The sequence below is a fragment of the Larus michahellis genome, chromosome 21, assembly GCF_964199755.1.
Source record: "Larus michahellis chromosome 21, bLarMic1.1, whole genome shotgun sequence".
In the NCBI taxonomy this organism is placed as follows: Eukaryota; Metazoa; Chordata; class Aves; order Charadriiformes; family Laridae; genus Larus; species Larus michahellis.
The window spans coordinates 5,653,104-5,675,234 of NC_133916.1; the positions used below are offsets into that span (position 1 = coordinate 5,653,104).

At 43.8% G+C, this 22,131-nt stretch overlaps 1 protein-coding gene across 5 annotated transcripts in view; it reads left to right on the forward strand.

Moving 5' to 3' along the window:
• Positions 1–22,131, forward strand: part of SRGAP2 (SLIT-ROBO Rho GTPase activating protein 2) — a 108,401-nt gene that overhangs the window by 82,743 nt on the left and 3,527 nt on the right. For 3 of the 5 annotated variants that reach the window (XM_074563983.1, XM_074563985.1, XM_074563984.1), the window contains exons 12-22: positions 136–163; positions 2,111–2,141; positions 4,235–4,295; positions 6,244–6,321; positions 8,257–8,391; positions 9,723–9,828; positions 10,301–10,525; positions 13,848–13,927; positions 18,109–18,289; positions 18,712–18,858; positions 20,977–21,304. In XM_074563983.1, the coding sequence (XP_074420084.1) occupies positions 136–163; positions 2,111–2,141; positions 4,235–4,295; positions 6,244–6,321; positions 8,257–8,391; positions 9,723–9,828; positions 10,301–10,525; positions 13,848–13,927; positions 18,109–18,289; positions 18,712–18,858; positions 20,977–21,304 (1,400 nt within the window). Of the gene's footprint in view, positions 1–135; positions 164–2,110; positions 2,142–4,234; positions 4,296–6,243; positions 6,322–8,256; positions 8,392–9,722; positions 9,829–10,300; positions 10,526–13,847; positions 13,928–18,108; positions 18,290–18,711; positions 18,859–20,077; positions 20,660–20,976; positions 21,305–22,131 lie in introns of those variants that run through there. The other 2 variants (XM_074563986.1, XM_074563987.1) reach the window with 1 other exon arrangement.

Consider the following 22,131-nt stretch of genomic DNA (forward strand, 5'->3'; position numbering starts at 1 on the left):
GTGCCCCAGAGCTGCCCTCTCCCTCTCCCACAGATTTTTCTCCTCCATCTTCTTCCAAAACTGGCTTTGCAAAGCCATTGAAAGTATTTTCCCATTCCTCTCTTCTAATGCTATGTTTCTTTGTCTTCTTAACAGGTCAGCGGACTGACTGCTCCCTTGCCAGGTAGGTGCGGCTCAGGGGATCATTTTTTAAGGAAAATCTGATGCAAATTGGTCACTACTGTTCTAGATCAGTTACCAGCCCAGGATACGTATCTGTTAGAAAAAGACACTCATTTAGCTAATACGTAAGCAAATTCCTGCTAGTTAATATGGCTTTAAATGCCGTTACTATTACCTCCATCAGTGCAAGGTAGAGTTTATGCATATACATATGCATATACAGCCTGTACATATGTTTAGTAGCCTCTGGTCAGCTAAGTAATGAGTATTTCTTTTGACGCTGTGCCTGCTTAAACACTTCTTGCTTCTTGCTGCCCTGTGCTGCTGCCGCAGTTGTGACCATACACCTGCTGGCAGGGCTGCCTGTTGCAACAGGTTGGGAAACTTACTGGGATTAAAAATAACCAGAGGAGGGGAAGAAAAAAAGATAGATGGAAGTCTTGCACTTTTTCTTGCCTCAGTGCATTTAATTCGGGTCGGGAAGGTGTGAGAAACTGTTTTAACTTGGCACTGTTCCCCAGAAAAGTATTCTTCAAACTAAGATTTTTACAAACGCACTCGTATTTCAGTAAGGGAGATGGGCCTGTGGCTCTGCAGGGTTTATCCACGTGGTTGGTGTATGGGGCTGAGTAGCGTAAACTGGAAAACTCTTTATCCCATTGATGCTCTCTGCGGTGCCGTGGAACTGGATTGCAACAGTACAGAGCTCGTGGAGAATAAACTTTTCATTTATAATTAGGACCAGTCACAGAACCATAAGTAAGCTTCTCCTGATGGGGTTTTTATAAAACATAACAAATCTCCATCTCCAAATTGATGGATTCCAAGGGCTCCGCTGGGCACGAGGAGCTGGAGTAAGGGCTGTGCATCATCCTGCCTTGTTCACAAAAGGAAGGTGATTACTACCGATCTGGAGTCATTACTACTTTTCACATTCCTTACAGCAAAGCAAAGCTGACAGGTCCTAATTAGAGCCTGACATCTATAATAATAAAATATTATTCATCATGAAACAATTTTAAATATCAAAGAATCATTACTGCTAATAGTTTAAAATAGACCTTATTGTCTGTGACAGCCCATGGAATCTGATTTCTTTTTTTTTCATTCAGTGTTTTTGATTTTTATAAAAGGAGTTTCCCCTGAATTAACACATTGTACAGTCTTTTTAAAAATCACGGTTCTAATCACCTTATTTATAATTCAGGAGCCATCTGCCCTAGCAGGGAATTGGCTTGAATGATACATTAAGGCCTCTCTACTATTATCTCATGCTTCATTTTTACAAGAAACTATAGGAATTTTAAACCCCAGTAATAAATTTTGAGGGGGGAAAAATCCTGGCAAAGCCAGGCTTTTTCCTGATTTTCTACATTTAATGCTTACTAACATAAGTAAACGAGACCATCACAGCTTATACTGGAATGGTGTAGCCTGGCCAGTGCGTGCTGGTGTTTGAGGGGGGTTGTGTTATTTATTTATTTGAAGTTTTATCAGAAACCATACTAAAGACTCCACAATGGCCGCTGTTACCAGCCCAGTAGGATGCTCCCACCCGCTTCTCCCCTCTGTGGAGTGGCCCTGTCAGAGAACAGCGATGTGTAATTTATAACAAACTTCGTCTTGAACAAGGAGCCCTATATAACAGATTTCCATGTGGTTGGAATTAAAATGTCAAGGGTAATCTTTTGTCAAAGCAGTGGACTCCCTTGCGTCAATCTTAGGTTTTTAGTGATTTAAAGTCACTTAAAATCTTTCTGAAGTTCTGTAAATTGAATGAGACTAAGTCGTCATGATTGACTTGTACGTCTGGCTCCTTCCCTCCTCCAAAATCCGCGTGGTTTGGAACACTGAACGAAGGAGAACGATGGTAGTAGAGGATTATCTTGACTTTTCTGGTTTGTGTTTTTTTCCCTCCTGCACCAATGGGCGGTTCTGATCTCCCCAGTGGCCGGCGCAGCTCCACCATAAGGAAGCAGGTAATAAATATTTCCTTAAGTAACAGAAGAGGGATAGGTGTGTGTTTGTGGAGAGGAGGGTAGATGGAAAACAGGGAAATGTTTTTATCCTTCCATCTCTCTCTTACATGTTCCTTTTCAGTCTTGTTCAAGTGGGACTGGCATCTGCCTGTTCAGTAACTGGAATAAATTAAACACGGATCCACAGCCTTGATTCATTTTCTTTGACAAAATTTAAAATCAATTTTACTCTGTGTTTTGACAGACCTGGAACCAAAATGCCAAACAGCCCTGAGCTGTCTGGACAGTCGTGGTTTAGGGGTTTCGTGCTGTTGTTTCTTTGTCCCCTTGCCCTTTATTTTTGCTGGTGTCCCACTGCAATGCTATCAAACCAGTAACTGCTCGCGTTGTGCCTTCTTGTAATAATGACCTACAACAGCGATGCTTTGTCTCCCTGGCTGTGGGGGATAATCTGTTACTTTTTAGAACCTGATGAGCTAAAATGTGTTTCTTTGAGATAGGGGGGGAAAAACAAAATATTTCTTGTTGATATTGTAAAGACAAAATTTGGCTTGGAATTTCATTTCCTACCATCTGTCTTGGGGTGCTGCTTTGTAGTGTTTAGGATCTCTTTATTTTGGAAATCAAGTAAGAGAGCAAGTTGTGGTTCTGGTGTGTGGAATCAAACCTTTCTTATTTTCTGAGCTTAATTGTTGTTCTTTTATTTATGCTCTAAAAATGATCCTTTCCTATGCTGAAAATGAAGTATATATGTGTCTCGATTGCCATTTTCACAAGTAGTTTTTGAGGTGTCTCAGAAGCATGTTCTGACTCAAGTAGAACTGACTCGAGTCTCTGATTTGGAAACCTAAATTAAAAATGAATCTGTTTGCAAACACTGAACCCACGGCTCGCAGTAACCTACAATAAATCACTTGCATGTGGTTTAAATGGGGTTTTTTTGCTTCTGACCTAACAGTTTAAAACATAACTGCTCTGAGAGTTTTAATCTCTGCTGGGGACCGGGAATATGTGTTTCTCTGAGTTCCTACTGTCAAACTCAAAAATAAGTCGGGGGGGTTATAATGCTGTTTGGATGATTATTAATAAAGCATGTCCTCAGGGGCCGCTGAGTGGCAGAATGGCTTCTGAAGTATTCTTAATTGGTTGGGGTTGTTCTGTTCAGCGTATAGAAAACGAGTTCCAGCTGGCTATGGCTAATTAGTAGAGAAATTATTGTCACTCTATGACCAAGTTCTATGACACTTCAATAGACCCAAAAAATATTAAACCTAAACAAGTTAGGAAAAGGGTTGTACTGGTTTATATATATATATATATATATATACACATACATGTATATATATATATATATATGAAGGGTTGTACTGGTTTTTATATATATATATATTTATTTGAGCAGAAGACTGTCATCTTTTTGAACCGATTGACGTGTGATACCCTAGCATTCTAACAAGTGAGCATTTTGATACAAATGAGAGGCATTGCTGTCCAAAACTACTGTAGAAGAGGCTACATCAAAACAGAAACTTGGAAGTTTTAATCACGTGGTAGTTTTAATCACCGGCATCTGACCTTAAGCCAGCCTCGGCACTTCTGTGGCTTAGTTGCTGCTCCCCGGAATGGGAGGAATAACTGCAGACATTGCAGAAATTCAGTTGTCTGAAAAGTAATCTGTGATGCTGTGAAGCAGAGACGGGGGAAGTGTCAAGGCTTATTTCCATACTGAAAGTCTCAGTTAACGTTGTTTAAGGTGGAAACTAGCAATCCAGAAGGTGTTACTGTGTTTGGACTGAAGACAGAGTTTTCCGTGAGCAGGTACCTGCATGGTGCCCTGTGACCGTAGGGTACTGATGAGTTATTTTAAATGCTTGTGACAAAATAGGAGGAGTTTGATGCAATCCTGAAATTGCTCATATTTGAGATGTTTGGTGATCAGTCCAGAAACTAAACACATCTGGAACCGCGTGGAAGCAGAATATGGCAGATGAGAGGATAAATCTGCTTTCCATTCTTATTTTTTCCTTTTCACCCTCCACTTTTACCATCACTCTGCATTCTGACTGCACTTGTTTAAATTTCTCTTTGTGCAGGATTCCTCACAAGCCATTCCCCTGGTGGTGGAGAGCTGCATACGATTCATTAGCAGACATGGTGAGTTTATGGACAAAAGGTATCCTGTCATCTTTCTATAAAATGAATGATGATATAGGAGCCTTCTGAAAAATATTCAGAGTAGCTCAGGACATGGTGCTTGTGCAAAGGAATCCTAGAGAGTGCAATATGAAGAAATTATCGCGGGCATTTGGCTATATCGTTGGTATTGTATGTGTGATCACTTTTCCAAATGGTTATTGCAAATAACTGACCTTGCAAATGTTCTTCTGACAATATCCCTTTGTTTCTTGTAAAATAAGGTTCCCGTCCTCTGATACCACTCATGCCTCCCCTCCCCTCGCTTTGAGCCCTGAGATGTGGCCTTCACCCACAATAATCATGCTCTTCCTAGAGGAGGAGGGATACCCTAAGTAGGAGGTCAAGTAGTGAATTAATTGCTTACTTATTGACACAATGAGGTGATTTATACCTGTTTCGAAGGGTAACTTCACAGCCTTGAATGCTGTGAAAGATTTTATATGTTTATTGTAATTTGTTTTCATTTTTAATCGATATCATTTGTTAGTAGCATGTGAAACAGCTGTTAATTAACATATGTAGAAAGAGGTTGAATTTATCTTCATTAACCGAGACACAGAGCCAGATAGTAGGCCCTGTTTCTTTTTCCTTGTTTAATTACCATTGTAGAAACTATAATCTAGAGTCCCATTCTCATCATCACTTGGAAGAACCAAGTGCTATAATCCTTCATTAAGGCCGTACTTGGACATTTGCTGGAAAAATCATTGAAGCCACATTGCAATGTGAAGCAAATTGGGGCTGTCAGGAGATTTTATTTTTTAGACTCATATTCCTGGGTTAGCTTAGATCCCCAACAAAAGGATTTTCCAACAGACTCAACTCATTTTTGTTCTGAATGTCAAATCATGGACTTGCAGGTACGGTTTGTAATTAGGAGGAGTGTGCTTTTATACAACAAATCCACTTTAGGCAGAAGAAATGATAAAGCTGCCTGCCTGACGCACTTACATTGCAGGAATGGATTTTGTTGGAGGTAGCCTGACATTTCTAAATGTTTTGCTGCGTAGGTGTGGGATGAATGTCATTCTCATTCTTGCTTCTCTGCACTTGGGATTGTTTCTTTTCACTGTTCATAGCTACAGATACAGCCACGTACTGCAAAGGTTTCATTGCCTTGTGATAAAAATACTCATGGAAATCGAGAAGACGAGGCCACAGGTGCATTCAAGAGAGCTTATTAGTTTATAGCCATTATTATAAATGAAGCAAAGATGTTGCAACATTCCCCATTTCAGAAAGTCCACAGTTAAAAGACTTGAATGAATGGGAGTGAATTTCCCTATGTGAAGCGTATACTTTGTTCATTAGCTGATTTGTAACGGTTGTTGCTCATCTTATACGTACCAACGAAATGGTTACGATGGTAGTATATTGGAACATCTCGCCTACTTGATAATTGAATTTAATCACGTTGCTAATGCTTACTTTTTAGCAGGAATGTCTTAAAGTCTATCCTAAAACCCTCGATAGCAGGTCATGCTGGGGTAATTAAATGCTTCCGTTTCAATTGGCTGATTTGCTCTGGGCCTTTGCGGTATCGCTCTTGCAAAATAAACTGCTTCATTGTGTAGTTAGCCATATTTTACTTCATCCCGTCATTTTATGACTTTCTCTGGGTTGTAAAATCCTTTGGGGATCCTTCAGGGTAAAAGATAACATGCGTGGCTTTTATAACCCAGTTATTCTGTCAGTTTGCAAAGGAGGGTTAATATTTTTTCTCCATAGTGCCAAGTTCTGTTTTTACATATTCTGTATGTGCTTGGACATATAAGGGAAAGATGGCTTTTAAAACGGCATACTTTTGCCTGTGATGCTTATGTTTCCTTTATCGTACATGATGTAGCTGAGGAAGGTGCCAGCTTATCTTATCTTACTGTTATCAACATCTCTTATTGTCTTACAGGCTTGCAGCATGAAGGGATATTCCGAGTGTCTGGGTCACAAGTTGAAGTAAATGACATAAAAAATGCATTTGAGAGAGGTAAGGAGGATCTCAGAAGTTATTGCCAAATGTATTAGTGTCCCGGAACCAGGACAATTAGTTTAAATGTTCTGAAATGGCACGTTTGCAGTGCAGCTTGCTGTATTTTGGTCCTTTGATTTTTGTGTTTTCTAATTGAGTCTAGCCCAAACACTTTTCTAGTCCTCATTAACCTTGAACACTCAGTTGTTTGGCCTTATGCTTTATACCTTGTAGGGTGCCTGTACAATAAATATTCTGAATTCAATCTTCTCTCATGTCTGATAGTTTATTGATTATTTGTAACACTAAAGGAAATAGAGAATTTCATTACCAGGTGTAACTGCATTTTCCTACCCTCTCCCCCCAGCTCTTTGTGAATAGCTTGGCGGGTAGAGGATGAAATGCCGTGTTTTCCACGTTCCTGAGGCATAGCTTGGCTATCTGTTATTCTAAATATCAGCAAGTGAGAGAGTAAATTTCAAGACACTGTTAACTCGACATAGCTTTTAATAGATGTGATTTTCTATGGGAAGAACCGTTCCATACAGAGGCAAAGAGCAACTGGGAGCCTCCTGACTCATCAGCTTCTGGCTGTCTGTTCTCCCCAGCAGAGCAGGTTCAGAGGAGAGGACTCTGCAGGCAATCCCTGCAGCACGTCCCCCGACTCTTGCTCGGGTCACTGGAAACAACATGGCTCGTGTTAATTCCCTGAATACATCACTCTAAAAGAGTATAGTTAGTGTGTTTCTACACTTGCTGATGGAAGAGACAAACAGTAATTACTTAGGCATAGCAAGTTTATTTTGCTTTGGGGAAGACAGGAGTTTCATGGGCAGCATCTATGAAACATGGCATCTAATTTCACCTGTCTTCATCTCCATCTACCTGAGAATTAAAATCCTCAAGAACAGAGGAAACAGAAATGTGTATCGTAAGCTGTAGGTAAGGCTTGACATCAGAATGAAAGACCTCTTTTTTTAAATAAAGGAAATACCAGTCATCTTGGGAAAACAGCCAGTTGTTCCAGCACTACTGTGCAGAAATAAAAAGGTGGTTGTGGTTTTTTGTTGTGTTTTTTTTCTTCATCTCACTTGTCTCTGTAAAGCATATGATATACAGAAGTGACACAGTTAACAATAATGTCTCTGCAGTTTATTACTTCATCCAGAACCCTTGGTGGCAGTTAATATCAAGGATAATACTCTGGTTTGTAGTGGCCCATTTATTATCCTGTGTGTTATTAAGATAATAGGCAAGCTTTGGTAATTTCAGTCACATAATGGATATATATAGCTTCAATTTGAGGATTGCCCCATCATTAAATCTAATTATATGTGATAGGGACTTTTCCCTAGGGAACAACTCCTTAAGTGGGCATCTTTTCTTCTGTAATACAGACAAACTGTGGCATATCTGCGGTGACAAATTATTACACTCCCCCCCGCCCCCCCCCCCCAGCCAGTCAGTGTAAGACGTCTGCATCCTGCGGAGCCAAGCGCACGATGCGCAATGGCCTCTTGGTGGGACTGAATCCACCTCAGTGTCAGACCTGCTCCTGGACTCCTGTAATGTTCACCTCTGTGGTGGATCTGTGGAGTTCACACCCTACCAAAACATCTGGAGTTTAGAGCCTGGAAGTGTTACTACCCCTTCAGGAGCAACACCATCCTCTGTGGGCGTGAGCCAGGTGCTCCTGTGTCACCCTGGGATCTGCTGGACAGAAATCTGTCCCAGGGCTCCTGGGGTTGCTGTCAGAGGTGTCCCTTCTCGCCTGCGGTGCACAGGAGAGAGCTCTCTCTACCTCACACTGGTTATAGTACAGTTGGAGTAGGTGGGATTAATTTTGTGCTGCATAAATCCTTTTCTCCAGCTGAGGTGCATCCTTCCAGTCTGATTCTTTTCTCCAGTATTGTGATTTTTTTTCTCACCTGTTTTTCTTTGCTTGTCATGAAGGGGAAGATCCATTGGCTGGGGACCAGAATGACCATGACATGGATTCAATAGCAGGAGTTCTGAAGCTCTATTTCCGAGGGTTGGAGCATCCTCTGTTCCCCAAGGATATTTTTCATGATCTGATTGCCTGTGTCAGTAAGTATATAAAGATCTGAAAAGAAATAGGATTATTTTTTCCAGGCTTACCTTCCACTTTCCTCCCCTCCCCCTTTCCTTGGGTCCAAAATAGTCCTTTTATGGTTACTTTGGTTGGGTTTGTGTTGCATTGGTACCCTAGTCTCTGTTAGCCAGAGTCTGGACATTTCCCTGGTTACAGCCATGCTCATTCCCATAGCAATTTTTAAATGAATGAGCAAGGAGATAGAAATGAATAGATTTTAAGCGCTGTGTCGTGGATTTTTCTGAGACAGTGTTTCGTGACAGGATTCTTCTAAAACAGAATAAACCAAAAACCTCCATTTCTGAAAAACAGTCTCATCAGAAGGTGTCAGAAATGCCCTCTCGGAAACGGGAATCGCCAGCAGGGTTTCTTTCCCTGCCTGCTTTCCCTGGCGTTGATGGATACATGCTGCCGGTGTGTTGATGCCATGCTTCTGCTTGCTCTTTAGCTGCCGGGGTAACAGTTATACACCTTTTAGCTTCATAACCACGACAGGCCATCTGTTGACTCCTGTTAAAGAATACGAGGGCAGTCACAGTCCAGTTGTTAACATTTTTGATGGTTTCTAAAGGTGGTTCTGGTGGGCAGAGAGTTGTTTGTGTTTTTTGTACGTGAGCAACCTCATTTTAAATGGCCTGACTATTGCCATGTCCTTCAGCATCGAAGAATGATTCTATTGTCCAAGTAGTGAAATGGCCTTTGCGGTGGCAGCCTTTGAAGTAAAGCAGAAGATAACTGCTTCTAAAATGGCTCGTGGTTTTCTTCTCCTGATAAATGCATTTACAGAGTTGAATTCACATTATATGAAAAGAAAAATCTGCTTCCAAATAAGCTCTCCCTTCCGAGATGATTTATGCTGCCCACTTATTTCTCAGTAGGCTGCTGCACACAGAGCTTTTTGCCTCACCCTTTAACTATGTTAATTTTCCTTTGAGTGTTATACAATTTCTTTCTTAAACACCCACCTTTCTCAGCTAACTTGAATGAGCTATTGTGCCAGAACTATTGAAACAGATGACATCGAGTGCTCCCACGCTAGGAAGGAACTTGCAGAGAAGTTTCACGTGTTCAGGGACCTTCTTTGTCAAAGGCTTTGCCAGCAGGTTCTGCCGCCCTTGTGTTCCCATGCCAGGCAGCGCTGGAGGATCCGGGAAAATGGGCTGCCTTTTCCTTCCTCCTGCTGCTCTGCTGCCTGCCCCTCTCGGTACTTCGCACAGGAACCATCATAGTATACTGGTTGCATTTGGCCTCAGTGGCGAGGTGTGGGTATGATGATAATGATGACTCTGCTCTTTCTTCCTTTCAGCAATGGATAATTTACAAGAGCGGGCGCTCCACATCCGGAAGGTGCTCCTGAACCTGCCGAAGACCACTCTGATTGTAATGAGATACCTCTTTGCGTTCCTCAATCAGTGAGTATCCCTGAGAGCACCGTGGCCTTGTGCAGTACGTGGGGTAAATGTGATAGATGGCAGAACCAGCCTTAATGTTGCTGCCTGTGATCTGAGCCACAGTGCGAGGAGCAGGTGCCGCAGTAACTCTGGAATTGAGTGTTGGGCTGCAAGTGGGCTATGAACAACAATAATACAGAAGAATAAAAGACGAAGATTAAAGAAGAATGTCCTACCTTTGTGAAGTCAGCACTTTTCCTGTAGTCTTGCTTTCAAACTCCCTTTGGGGTTTCTATTTCATTTCTCTCTAAGTGCCATTGGTATTTCATTTTTTACACAGACCCAGAACATCTCTGTGCCAGCCCATCAGCTTTGAACGGCAAAAAGACCAAAGCAAAGCTTCCCAGCTCAGCTGTGCATTCTTCAGCAGATTATGATTATGATGATGATGTTTTCTGCTCTTAACCCTCCTCCCCACTTCTGTCTTTTGCAGTTTATCTCAGTTCAGTGAAGAGAACATGATGGATCCCTACAATTTAGCCATCTGCTTTGGGCCAACACTGATGTCTGTGCCTGAAGGTCATGATCAAGTCTCTTGCCAAGCTCATGTCAATGAACTGATCAAAACCATCATCATCCAACATGAGAACATCTTCCCAGGACCCAGGGAGCTGGAGGGTCCAGTCTATAGCAGAGGTGGAAACACCGAGGATTACTGGTATGATGGATACCACTGAGGAGAAAATGAACGGGTGGATATTTATTTATGGATTAGCATGCTACAGTCATGCGTTCTGCGTTGTCTAATTCTGGATTTGAGCATCTGGCCCAGCCTTTCAAAAATCTGTTTTATGGTAGAGAAGATGGCTCTGGTGTCTCTGGAGACTCATCAGCTCAAAAGAAATAAGCTGGTAGAAAGTAGCTATTCAGTTGTCAAACCTAGCTCACTTCTCTTGAAGGGCAAGGTTGTGTGGGGATTTTCTTGCATGTTCTGGTGTGGTAGCTGCCAAAATCAATCTGGTTTTTGTCTTTTTTTCTTTCTTTTTTTTCCCTGCTTTTGCCTTTTTTCTGCTTGTCTTGAGTGCCTTTGCGTCAGACACAGGGGTCACTTGCAACTGAACCTAGAAAGCTGTGGCATGGTTTAATTTTCAGGGTAGCACCGATGGTGGGGGAGGGAAGAGGGAGGAATGCAAAATCACCGTTTCCATCCAGCTTAAAGCTCAAGAGGCCGGTCCGCGTGTTCAGTCTGAAAGCCACATCTGGAAACAATTCAGCCAGAGCGGCTCCTGTCATCTGGGGTGGAAGGTTGGGGAGTGGGGGAAGGAAAGGAGGTGTTTTCTTTCCTACTGGCCAAGCTGATCTCTCCCTCTGAAAATGAGGAATGTTAAATTGTGTCCTGCTTCTCACCCCCCCTTCCTTCCCTCCTCCAGTGTCCCAGGAATGCAAATGATTATTTTCATATACTAAAATAAACACGATTTAAAAGTGAAGTCACTCTGGTGACAGAGCTAGCCTTGTTTGCCCGACTTGTTTCAGAGTAGCTTTAACTCTCGGCTCTCTCCACGTACATGTGATGAGGAGAGGCTCCCCTGGACTAACTGCTGTCTGCAGAAGACTTGCCAGAGGCACTCTTGGAAATTCTCTTAGTTTTACCCTTCACTCTGATGTTTTTAGCTGATGTTATATGTGAAAGAATTGTAGAGAAGAAAAAAAAAAAAAAACACACAAAGAATCTTTGACCTTCGAGAAACACGTTAACTTTGACAAGAGGTTTTGTCCCTTAAGGTGAAGGGAATAAAAATGTGAACTGCTCAGCACGCTCTGTGGCACAGGCGATGCTTCGCGTGACTATGTAGGAGGCAAAATCTCCTGGAAGGTAATACCAATTTTCTGAAGGCATTTGTTTTTTCTTCATTGCCCTTCCTAACCACCCTGACCTGAGACCCTCTTAAGCAGAGAAGGGTAGAAGCAGGCAAGGCAGACTGCTGAAAGTCAGGAGAAGCATGTGGTTCCCATTCAGGCCTTCTCATAGCCCTGGTATTTAGCTAGTTGTTAGTTATTGCCCATAGGGCTCCTTGCCGCAAAGCGTGCAAGCAGCGGAGTGAATCCTTGTCGTTCGGCTGATTCGTCGGGGGAATGGAGCCGGCTGCGTTTGTGATCTCCTGGTGCCACTTCACGGGGCTGAGTCGTCTTCGTGCCAGGGACCTGGCAGACGGTGCTGTGGTGTGGAGGCTGCCCGGGCTGGGAGCCACGGCTCGCGTGCTCTGCACCTCCCTGCCGGCACTCGCTTCGAGTCGGCGGCTGCCGAGGAGCCCGGGGCAGAGGAGGGCAGGGCAGGGTTCAGAGTTATGACACATTCGGGGCTGTGCTGCAGGCATATTTGAAATACTGCCTCTGAGTCAAGCCTGGGACTGTGCTGCATCTGTCTGTCCATCTGAGGCTGCACGGGGAGAGGCCAGGAGTCCTGCGTGCTGACAAGTGAGACACAGGAATCGCAGGGAAGAATATAGCTTATAGATGCTCAACTTGCACTGCATTCCTCTGGTGGTTTCAGAGCCCTCGGGGTGAAGCCCAGCAGCCTAACGCTTCCCACTGCAGCATCCCGGGGCTCGCACGACAGAGAGACGGAGCCTGCAGCAAGGACAGGTTTTTTGGTGGAAGGTGCTGTTGGAGGCACGGGTAGGAAGAGGCATGTGGTCTTTGTGCAGTATTTGGATCTTTAGTGCTGGCTGGACGCGACATTACTTCACAGTCTGCGTGAAACTTTAGCCCTCAATGCTGTGTTCCTCTTGGGACCTCCATTTGGCTTCAAATTCTTCTGTAAACTTTATTAAGTAGCATAAAGGCTTTGCAAAGGATGGGAAAGGTTGATTCCTGAGGTACTGACTCAGAAGATGGTGGGGAAGCTTCGTGTCGTGTGGATTAAGCATAATGAGACACCAGACTTATTTAAACATTTTACCCCTTCTCCTTTTTCTTTTTTTTTTCTCTCCTTTAAAAGAGTACAGGAGGTAGATTACCAAAGGGAGAGCGCGTTACATCCATGATCACTTTAACCATTGCAAGGCCAAAACGAGGGATGAAGTTATTACTGTGCGAAGAGAATTAAAAATCACCTTTAAGGAGGTGATTTGTCCTGGCCCTCAAACCAGGGCGACGAGTTACGGTGTAAGAGTGCAGCAAACACGTTTTGTCTTTAGCAGCGGCGTCTGGTAAGATGAGGAGCGAGTGCTTTTTCCCTCGAGCGTGAGCAGGCAGGGCAGGCAGCGCTGCCAGCTGGCAGCAGGTCTGCGGAGCTGCCTGCGAGAGGCAGCGAGTCCTTGGCCAGTTTCCTTTCTGCTCCTGTCCTGCAGGAACTGCTCGCCTAGCTTCTTACAGAAACACAACCTTTGTTGCCACTTGTTGTCTATTGATCCTTTCCAAGCTTTTCTTCACGCAAAACATAACTGAGTACTCTTGGTGGTCCAGGTGCTCTGTAAATAAAGATTCCAGGCGATTGATCTGGTTATGGGAGTCGTTCAGTGAAATGAATGGGACAATTTAAGATTGTGATAAAAGGGAAGGAGGGAGATGACAAACTCAGACCTGGAAATATCATTATGAATTGAGAAATAATTTCCCCCAGGAAGTGGCAGCTATCTCATCAGTCATCTAATGAGCTAATTAGAGCAATGGAGAATACAGTTGAGGGAATAATTCTGGCATGGCAGAGAGGAGCTAGACCCAACATGCTGCTGCTATCTGACTTCTGAACATTTCCACAGGTTGGAGTTATAAGATCTGAAGTTGGACTTTCCTGATAACATACAAGAAGGTTAACGAAGATGTTCAGTTTGCTTGATCAAATAAGAACTTAGCTTGATTTTTAGGCATACTGACTTCAGTATGTGTCAGTGCATCCACAGAGTGTCTGTCACAGTAGAACTTAGATATTGACTTCCGATAGGGATGTTCCTAGTTAAGTTATCTTTGATTTTTGTAAATGAGGAAACTCAGTTTCTGCCAATTTAAAGCATCTTCTCCATTTCCTTTTGTTGCAGTGAAAGTCCTCACGGGGAGAGAGCCTCAACAGAAGACTCGGTTCAGGACGTTATGGCTGAGCACCACACCAGTGATGATGGTATGCAAAGTCTATTAACTCCTTGGTTAACTGGTGCAACCTGCTGTGGGGGAGGCAGAGAAGATAGTGCCTTGCAATTTAAGTTCAAAGTTAGATGCAAAGTGGAGTTTAGATCAGAATAGTCACTTGAAACATCACATGCAGCATTTGATGCCAATAAGTAAAAAAGTGTGGGATCAGCAGGAATCTTTAGAAGGTACCTGACTATTTTTGAAGTATCCCATTTTCAAGGGTGTCTTATCTTAGCAGCAGGCCTGGACACACTCCACGCTTGCGTGACTGTTTGAGCTCATCTGTACCCTAGAAGGATCTTAGAGTTGGACGTCGTGGGGGAAGCATGGAGCCAAAGACTGGATACATCTCAGCGTGCATTCCCGCTCCCCTCTGCCTGTGCCAGGCATTTCCCCTTCCGGTACCTTTGGCAAGGGAATTGTGAGTGCCTTAAGCCCCGGTGCTTCTGTTTTAAGGGGGCAAGCAAAATAAAATCAAAAACTGTCTTCTGCTGGGAACCAGCTGTTAGACTAGAGGGTCCTGGCGGCCTCTCTCATTGATAATTTTTGGATCTCTTTGGGGAAACTATTACATTTCTTGTCTGATGGTGAAAAGGGACAACACTGAGAATTTCACGATATTTCCTAAGGAAAAAGGGATACTGCAGTCTTTGAATTTCTGTTCTGGATAGTTCCAACGACTTTTTCTGCAATGGGAGACAGCTTCGTGGGAGCCCCATCCAGAGCAGATGAAAAGATTACGTTACTGATGCGAAACAGTGATCCCCAGAATACTGACCAGCATGTAAAGCAAACCGACCAAAACAGAACAGAATATGGTTTTATTCTTGAGTTTTGGCCCCTTGCAATTGTCTGAGTTCATTCTGTGATGGTGTTACTTGCAATGGTCTCAGTTGTAAAGGTGGGAAGAAGGTAGCAGTCCCTTAAAATTAGATGACATCCATTTTGAGCTGATCTTTAGTAATGTACTCAATGGCTCTGCCATGTGCTCCTGTGCCGCTTTTTGCTCTCTCTGCTCCAGCAGTTGCCTAACAACCTTTCCCATGGCATCGCTGTGGTCCTGTTGGCTTCATGATGTTCATACTCCAATAACAAAGTAAAAAATGTTCAGCACTGCCAGAAACGCTGGAAAATCAGTTCTCCCTCAGCAAGGTCAAGCCCTGTCACGGCGACTCCTCACCAAGGTTGTTGGGAGGAAACCTAAAGCATATGGGAGTGAACCATGAGTTTGCTGTCTCTCAAGAAAAGTGCTCTTTCTGAAAAGTGTTAGCTTCTTAAAAATGCATGAAAACGTGTCCTTTTTGAGTTGGTACCTAAAGAAGGAGCAATTTCATTGCTGTAGTGAAGGAAAGGCTAACTCATCCGCATCTGTAAGGCCTGGGACTAAAGTCTACGGGCTGAAACACCATGGAGTATACTTGCATTGTTTCTGTATGGGATTTTTAGATTGCTCGTGTAGCTGCGAGCGCACAATGATGGGAAAATGAGCAGTTAAGAGATTAAAGAAGGACACTGTTTTACAGCCTCTGGAACTAGATTGCTTGGGGCCCCTGAGCAAGGTAAAATTTGGAGGCGTTTTGGATGGAGTTCTGCAACCTACATGGAATATTCCATAGGAAGCATTTGGGAGGGAGCGTTTGGCACCAAAGCAGAGGAGGGAGCTGGGCCTCTATCTCTTTGAGGGAGGAGCAAGGTTCGGTTAACTACGGAGTCTTACATCCTTCTAATTGGGCTGTGCAGTGTCACCCCTCGGGCGTACTCGTCAAACAGGCAGCACACAGCTCCGCAACTCAGTGGGATGGATGTTCTTAGGTTTTTCTCACTCCTTCAGTCTCTAGATGGGACCAAGCACTTGCTCCCTTAGCTCTTCTGTGAGGCTGGCACTAATCCTCCCAAAGTTAGTTGTCATCCCCTCATCTTCATTGAAGGAAGGAATCGGTGTTGGGGTGGGCGGAGAGGTGGTGTTTTGCAGAGCACCCCTGCTCTTCACCGCCAGCCTCGCCGTGCGAGTGAGTGGACACTCCGCTTTGAGACAGGCGTAAGAGGTCAGAAATGCTGTAAGACAAGCAGGTCGTGTGTTCATTAAGTTATGTGTATGAGTGGAAAGATTTTAAACTGCTGCTTTCCTGCACAGGCTGTCAGACTGGCAGGGGTGATTGTTTGGCTTAGCCTTATTGCTCTCTTTATTCGCACAGTTTTCTTCTGTGAGCATAAGTGTAGTAGGAAAAAGCTACTGGAAATTAGAGTCCAAAATCACTTCTCTGGACAAAAGCCAGAGTCCTAAAAAGCAAATTGGAAACATAAGAAACCTGAGTGCTGCACTCATCTGGAACAATAAACACTTCTTAATGAAACAGATGGAATTTACAAAACCACACTCCCATCCCCTTCATAAATGGAGGGGGACACCAAAAAACAGCATTATCGGGTTTTTAGTATTATGAAGAAGCTGGCTCCAGAGGCAAAATGAGAGAGGAAAGAAGGAGCCAAAACCAGATAACCATGTGCTTTGGGGAGGCTGGAGCACGGTGGCTGTCGCAAGTTCAGACATGGGCCAGGCGTGTCTCACCCTTGGAAATATCCCACTGGTTGCTGTGGGCTGATAACGGGGTTGGTGTGAGGCTGGCCACAGCCTTACCTGAAATGTGTGATTTGACAGAATTCTGAGCTGTCTGGTTTAGTAATGGAGAAATTAATTGTTGGGGAGTCTATCTAGCAGATCCTGTTGCTGATTACCCTCAGCGCATGGTCACTTTGTGACTCCAGATGCTGGTGGGGCTCTCTGGGGGATGCTTCTGCTCTGCTCTCTCAGACCAGCTGATGGTAGGTGGTGCTGCAGCATCAGCTTGCTTGGATGGACCTACCCTATAGATTTTCTCAAGCCCAGTTGCTACCTTGCCTGCCTACGGGCGGCCTTGGAGACCTAATTCTCGAGTGTCTGCTCTCGCAAGGAATAATTGTGGAACCTGTGGCTCACATTTGGCCTCCCAGTCCTTTTTGGCTGGCTGTTGCACTGCAGAAGCTTCCCATGATGCAGAGGAGACCTCAGAGTGAAATGATTTATCTTTCCTTGTCCTGGAGAGGAACTGCAAATCTTTTTCCCCAGGAAAAAGCCTCAATTTCTGTGGACTGCTTGGCTGAGTTAAAGCTCCTTTAAAGTAATTAGAGGCTGAAGTCCACTGGGGCCGTGCGGCTGAGCTCATCTCCATTCCCCTGATGTCTGCCTAGAATTGGGAGCTGGCTTAACGTATTTTTAGACTCAACCAAAGGCAGATTTTTCCGAGTCTTAAAAAATAATCCACGTGAATTTCATACTGATTTTTCCCGAGTGTCTAAATGCCCATATTGTCCCTCTGTACAACATCAGAGTCCTACATGGACCCGGATTAGCAGCTGGTTGCAGACACGGCACGACTGTAGTTCCTGTGTGAGCGTTTTGAGTGGGAGCAGTCAGCTTTGGAGCATGTTGTGCAGCTCCAAGCGCCGTGCCACCGTGCTCGGCTCTGCCGACCCTGGGGGAGCTGCTGGCTCTCCCCATCGCTGCACAAACCGCAGCGGTGGAGGCACTGAATGTTTTCGTTAGCTTCCATGACAGTTGGATGAATAGCATGGCCTCCCACAGTGCCAGAATCCGGTCTCCTGGGTCAGGTGAACCTCACAGGCAGCAGAAATTTCCTTCTGAATAGATGCTTTATTTCTGAAGCAGCGTGGAATCAGAGGATGTTTCCCCTCCCTAAATGCTAATAACAACTCCTGCCTGCCTGCCCAGGAGGTTTAGGTTAGCTGCCTTGAGGAAGGCGTACCACAGGCAGATTTTTGTCTGAAACATACACGATTGCTCCCCAGCTTTGACATTTTTTTTTTTATTTTAATGAGAGACTAATTGTGCCATTGCCACTTCCATCTTTGTACACTTGAATTGCCGTAAGTGGGTTTATGACTTGGGAAACGTGCATGTGTCCCCCACGCAGAGATTAGGTAAATGCTGAAATTGCACCATCCTCGTATTATAGGGGTTCCCCTCTGAATCTTACTGCTGCCTTAAGAAGCAACACTTCATCCTCTTCCATGCTCTCATCATAAGCTGTTTTATGGTAGGTTTAAACTGTTGAATACTTACCTGAGCCCAAGTGTTTAGTGAATTATTGTTTATTCCCTTCTATCTCCTAGAGTGTGAGCCCATAGAAGCAATAGCGAAGTTCGACTACATTGGCAGGACTGCACGAGAGCTGTCCTTTAAAAAAGGAGCTTCTCTCTTACTCTATCAGCGGGCCTCAGATGACTGGTGGGAGGGACGCCACAATGGAATTGACGGCCTTATTCCTCATCAGTATATCGTCGTTCAAGACACGTATGTTACACTTTAAGCCCATCTGCAAGATGGGCTTGCTTAAAACTTAGGTGTGGAATGGAGTGGTTGCGTCAAGGTGCTGACACCAGGTGGGGAGAGTTCGTCCTTCCACCTTCCCTGCGAGAAGGGAGTCCTCTTGAAACAAGCAGAGCTCCGCAGAGGCGTAGGTGTCCACCAATGTGGAGGCGTGATATAAAAACTGTTCTGGTGCTGCCAGCCTGTTAAAGAGGCAGAGCTGGGATCTCCAGGATGCTTGTAGAAATCAGGCGCTCTCATTTGAAAGACACGTAATGATTCTTAAGAGAAAGGTGCTAGCACAGTGCTGTTGTCCTGTATGTATGTTTATGTACACAGTGCTGTATGTGAAATGCGGTGCTGTTGGTCCTATTTTGGTTGTGATTTCCTTCCCTCCTCCTTCCTAGTGAGGATGGTATCTCTGAAAGATCCAGTCCGAAGTCTGAAATAGAAATAAATTCTGAGCCACCAGAAGAAAAAGTGACTGCTAGAGCTGGTGCCAGTTGCCCAAGTGGGGGTCACGTCGCAGATATTTACCTTGCAAACATCAACAAGTAAGAACAGCCTTGCATTATTTTACTTAACTGTAAAGATCTTGGTGATGAGTCCAGTATAATGTTTCCTTCCCTGAAAAAGGTTGACTAATGAGTGCTGCCACCATTATTCTCTGCTTCCCTCTCTTCTAACTTGCTCACATTTTGCTGTCCTCTCTCTGTCACCAGTGTGGCCAATGCTCATTTAAAATCCCACTGGCTTCTCTTCCCTGTCCCCAAGGTGCCATCTGTTCCCGTTTTCCCAAATATGTCCTATTTTATAAGCTAAGCACACAAAGAAAGGGAGGGGAATAGCGGAGTGAGTTCTTATAATTGTGTGTTCCCATTCCTTGTTACGTTCTGTGATTTGTTATGTCTCGTTTACATTTAAGATGTTTTGTTTTATGGGGTGGGGGACAATTTCTTCAGAAACTAGTGTCACATTTTGTGCTAAATGACGTATCTTAAGTCCCACCATCTGGCATCTCCTGTAACATTCTTTCATTTCTCCAGCACTTCTCACCTTAGGTTACTAACCATATGCTTGCAGTGAAACAACACACCTCCCTGTTGCTCTGACTTTACCTCCTCAACCAGAAATCATTGCTTTAGCCAACACTCGACATAATAAAAAAAATGAGAAATTAAGCTAGTACCGGACTAAAATTCTTTATCTGTTATTTAATTCTTCTAGAGCAGACTTATCCCCGTTATCTTTCTGATGATTTCCTTCATATTAAAAAAAAAAAGCCCAAGGTCTCTCTATTGTGCAGTGAAGGTATTACTATGATAATTACAGTTTTATGGGAGTGAATATTTTTAACCTTCAGTTAATTTAACAGAACGTAGTGTAGAAAGGCATTAGCAGAAATTCATCCTTTTTAAAGGTTTGGACCTGCTGATGTCCCACACAGAGCCTGGTCCTTAGTTTTATGGTGTCAACAGAGCTCCGTTGATACCAGTGACGCTATGTTAATCTGCATCACCTTGGGGTCTGGGCTTTCTTTTATGATATTTATTGCCTGAGCCATTGAAGTATGCTGTTCTGCCGGTTATGGAAAGATTTGTATAATGATCCGACCTATGTTGGAGCTTCACCATCTGCTGGTTTTGGTAGCGTTGTATGTAGTGTTTGTAAGAAGCCTGGGTAATGTCCACTCCAGTTTTTTTTTTCCCTTTAGTAGGGAAACTGATATTTAGCAATAGTAGCATAAGACTCATTTTGTTGTTTTTTCTTTAGGAATGAATCTTCTGACCTATGTGTGAACAGACTTGAGCAAAATTAAATCAGATGGTTTCGCAATGACAGTTGTGCCACCCACTGAATTATTATTTGGATGCCAAAATCCTACTGGAGTTAACACTTTCTTGCAGTTATTCATGGGGCTGGTGCTATATATAAACGGATCCTTCCCTGTATAATGGATGCCAAGCTTCAGACCTATGGCATAAAGTATTCTGCTGCATTCATACGATTTGAATGGAATCGTGCTGTCAGACCGCATGGTGCTGGGGTAGAAACTAAATTGTTTGGACCAGCTCATCCATTTGACATCATCTTTTGGTATATCTGTAGCCCTACAGAGATAATGCCCCATGGTCCTGCTAAAGCAATGAAAAAGAAACATCTATTACCACCAGCAAATACTGGAAATGATCGTTAACCCCGAAGTATGGGGTTCTTTGCTTGCCAATCTCTGAAAATAACAACTTGATGCCTTGGGCCAGGAGCTTAGTAGACTTATACTGTGTCCTCCAGTCAAAAATTGTAGCTCTGCTCTTCTCATGTAATAAAAACACATCATCAAAACCTGTTGATGGCACAGAGGGTTTTTTTTGTTCAAATACAAATTCTTTTCTTCTTGACCAAGTTAATTACATTCCATCCAAGTTTTCTGGTTTTGCTGTGAATGTGCACAGCTGCCAGAAACTCAGTCTTGTTGTTAGAAGTGTTAAACTGGAATGATTTATAATTTCACTGTTTCACAATGACGCCTTAAAATCCTGGGTGTATTTGTAATCTGGGTATCTTTATGTCTCTTCCCATTGTCCTCTGTGTTGTTTTGGGGGGATATCTTCAAATTACAGCCCGTTATGTGTACCTGCTTGTATTGACTTGTTTTGCTTTTGTGACTGAAGGCAAAGAAAGAAACCAGAGTCAGGCAGCATCAGAAGAGCCTTCCGTCAAAGTGACAGCCACGGACTAGGTAGTTCAATGGCAGAACCAGCCTCCCCAGGAGCCATAGCCGGTTCCAGACCCTCATCTCAGCCCATTATGAGCCAAAGTCTTCCTAAGGAGGTGCCGGATAAATGCTCCATCAGTGGCCACGGCAGCCTCAATTCTATCAGCCGACACTCGTCTCTGAAGAACAGGATAGACAGCCCGCAGATCCGGAAAACTGTGACAGCAGGGAGGTCCAAGAGCTTCAACAACCACCGGCCCATGGACCCTGAGGTTATTGCACAGGTAAAGAGGAGTGCTTTGCCTTAAAGATTTGTTTTGGAAACTTAAAGGAGGTTGGATACAATGAGATGTTGTAATGCAAAGTCTGATTTAATCTCGTGTCCCTTCTCGCAGTGCAATATTAACTTACTCCCCAGCTTGAGCCTAGTCCCTCAGCCTCACTTGGTGTCAGTCACTGAGGCTGCTTTCATGAGTGAAGATAGTCAGGTCTTTCCTCCATAAAAACTTGGCCCCGTTCATTATTCAGAATTTGGTTTCAACAATAAAAACGTCCCTTTCAGAAAGTTACACAGATTCCAAAGCTGTCAGCAAAAAATTAAACAATCATAACTTCAAGACATGAGAAAAGTAAAGTATTTAGTGTCAATTGAACATTCTCCTGTCAGTCTTGCAAGCTTGCCTGTGGTTAGACATTGGAAGCATATGTAGTAGTGCAGTCAAAATACAAGCAGGCTGCTGAGTTGTACTGTGCTCACAGTGGCATCTTTATATGCTCACAGGGTTCAGTGTGTGATTACAAACTGACTTTGAACATAATACTGCTAGTTTTCATTAGTTATTTATTTAGACAAGTGCCGTGAAATGGGGGCAGGCTCCTGGTGCGTACGCGGCTGCGCTTTGGCTCCGCTTTGGGACTAACTCCACACACTGAACCAGGCAACGAGGAAACCGGCTGCTCAGATTCCTTCTGTGCAGCTTAAAGGGAAGGGTGTCCTTAGTATTTTTCTTCATCTTTGCTAGTTTTGCCACAGACCAGTTTATTACAGATTTTTCATCTCTGCATGTTCTCCGTGTCACCATGCACAGAGGTCTGTCCCGTCCCGGTGTCA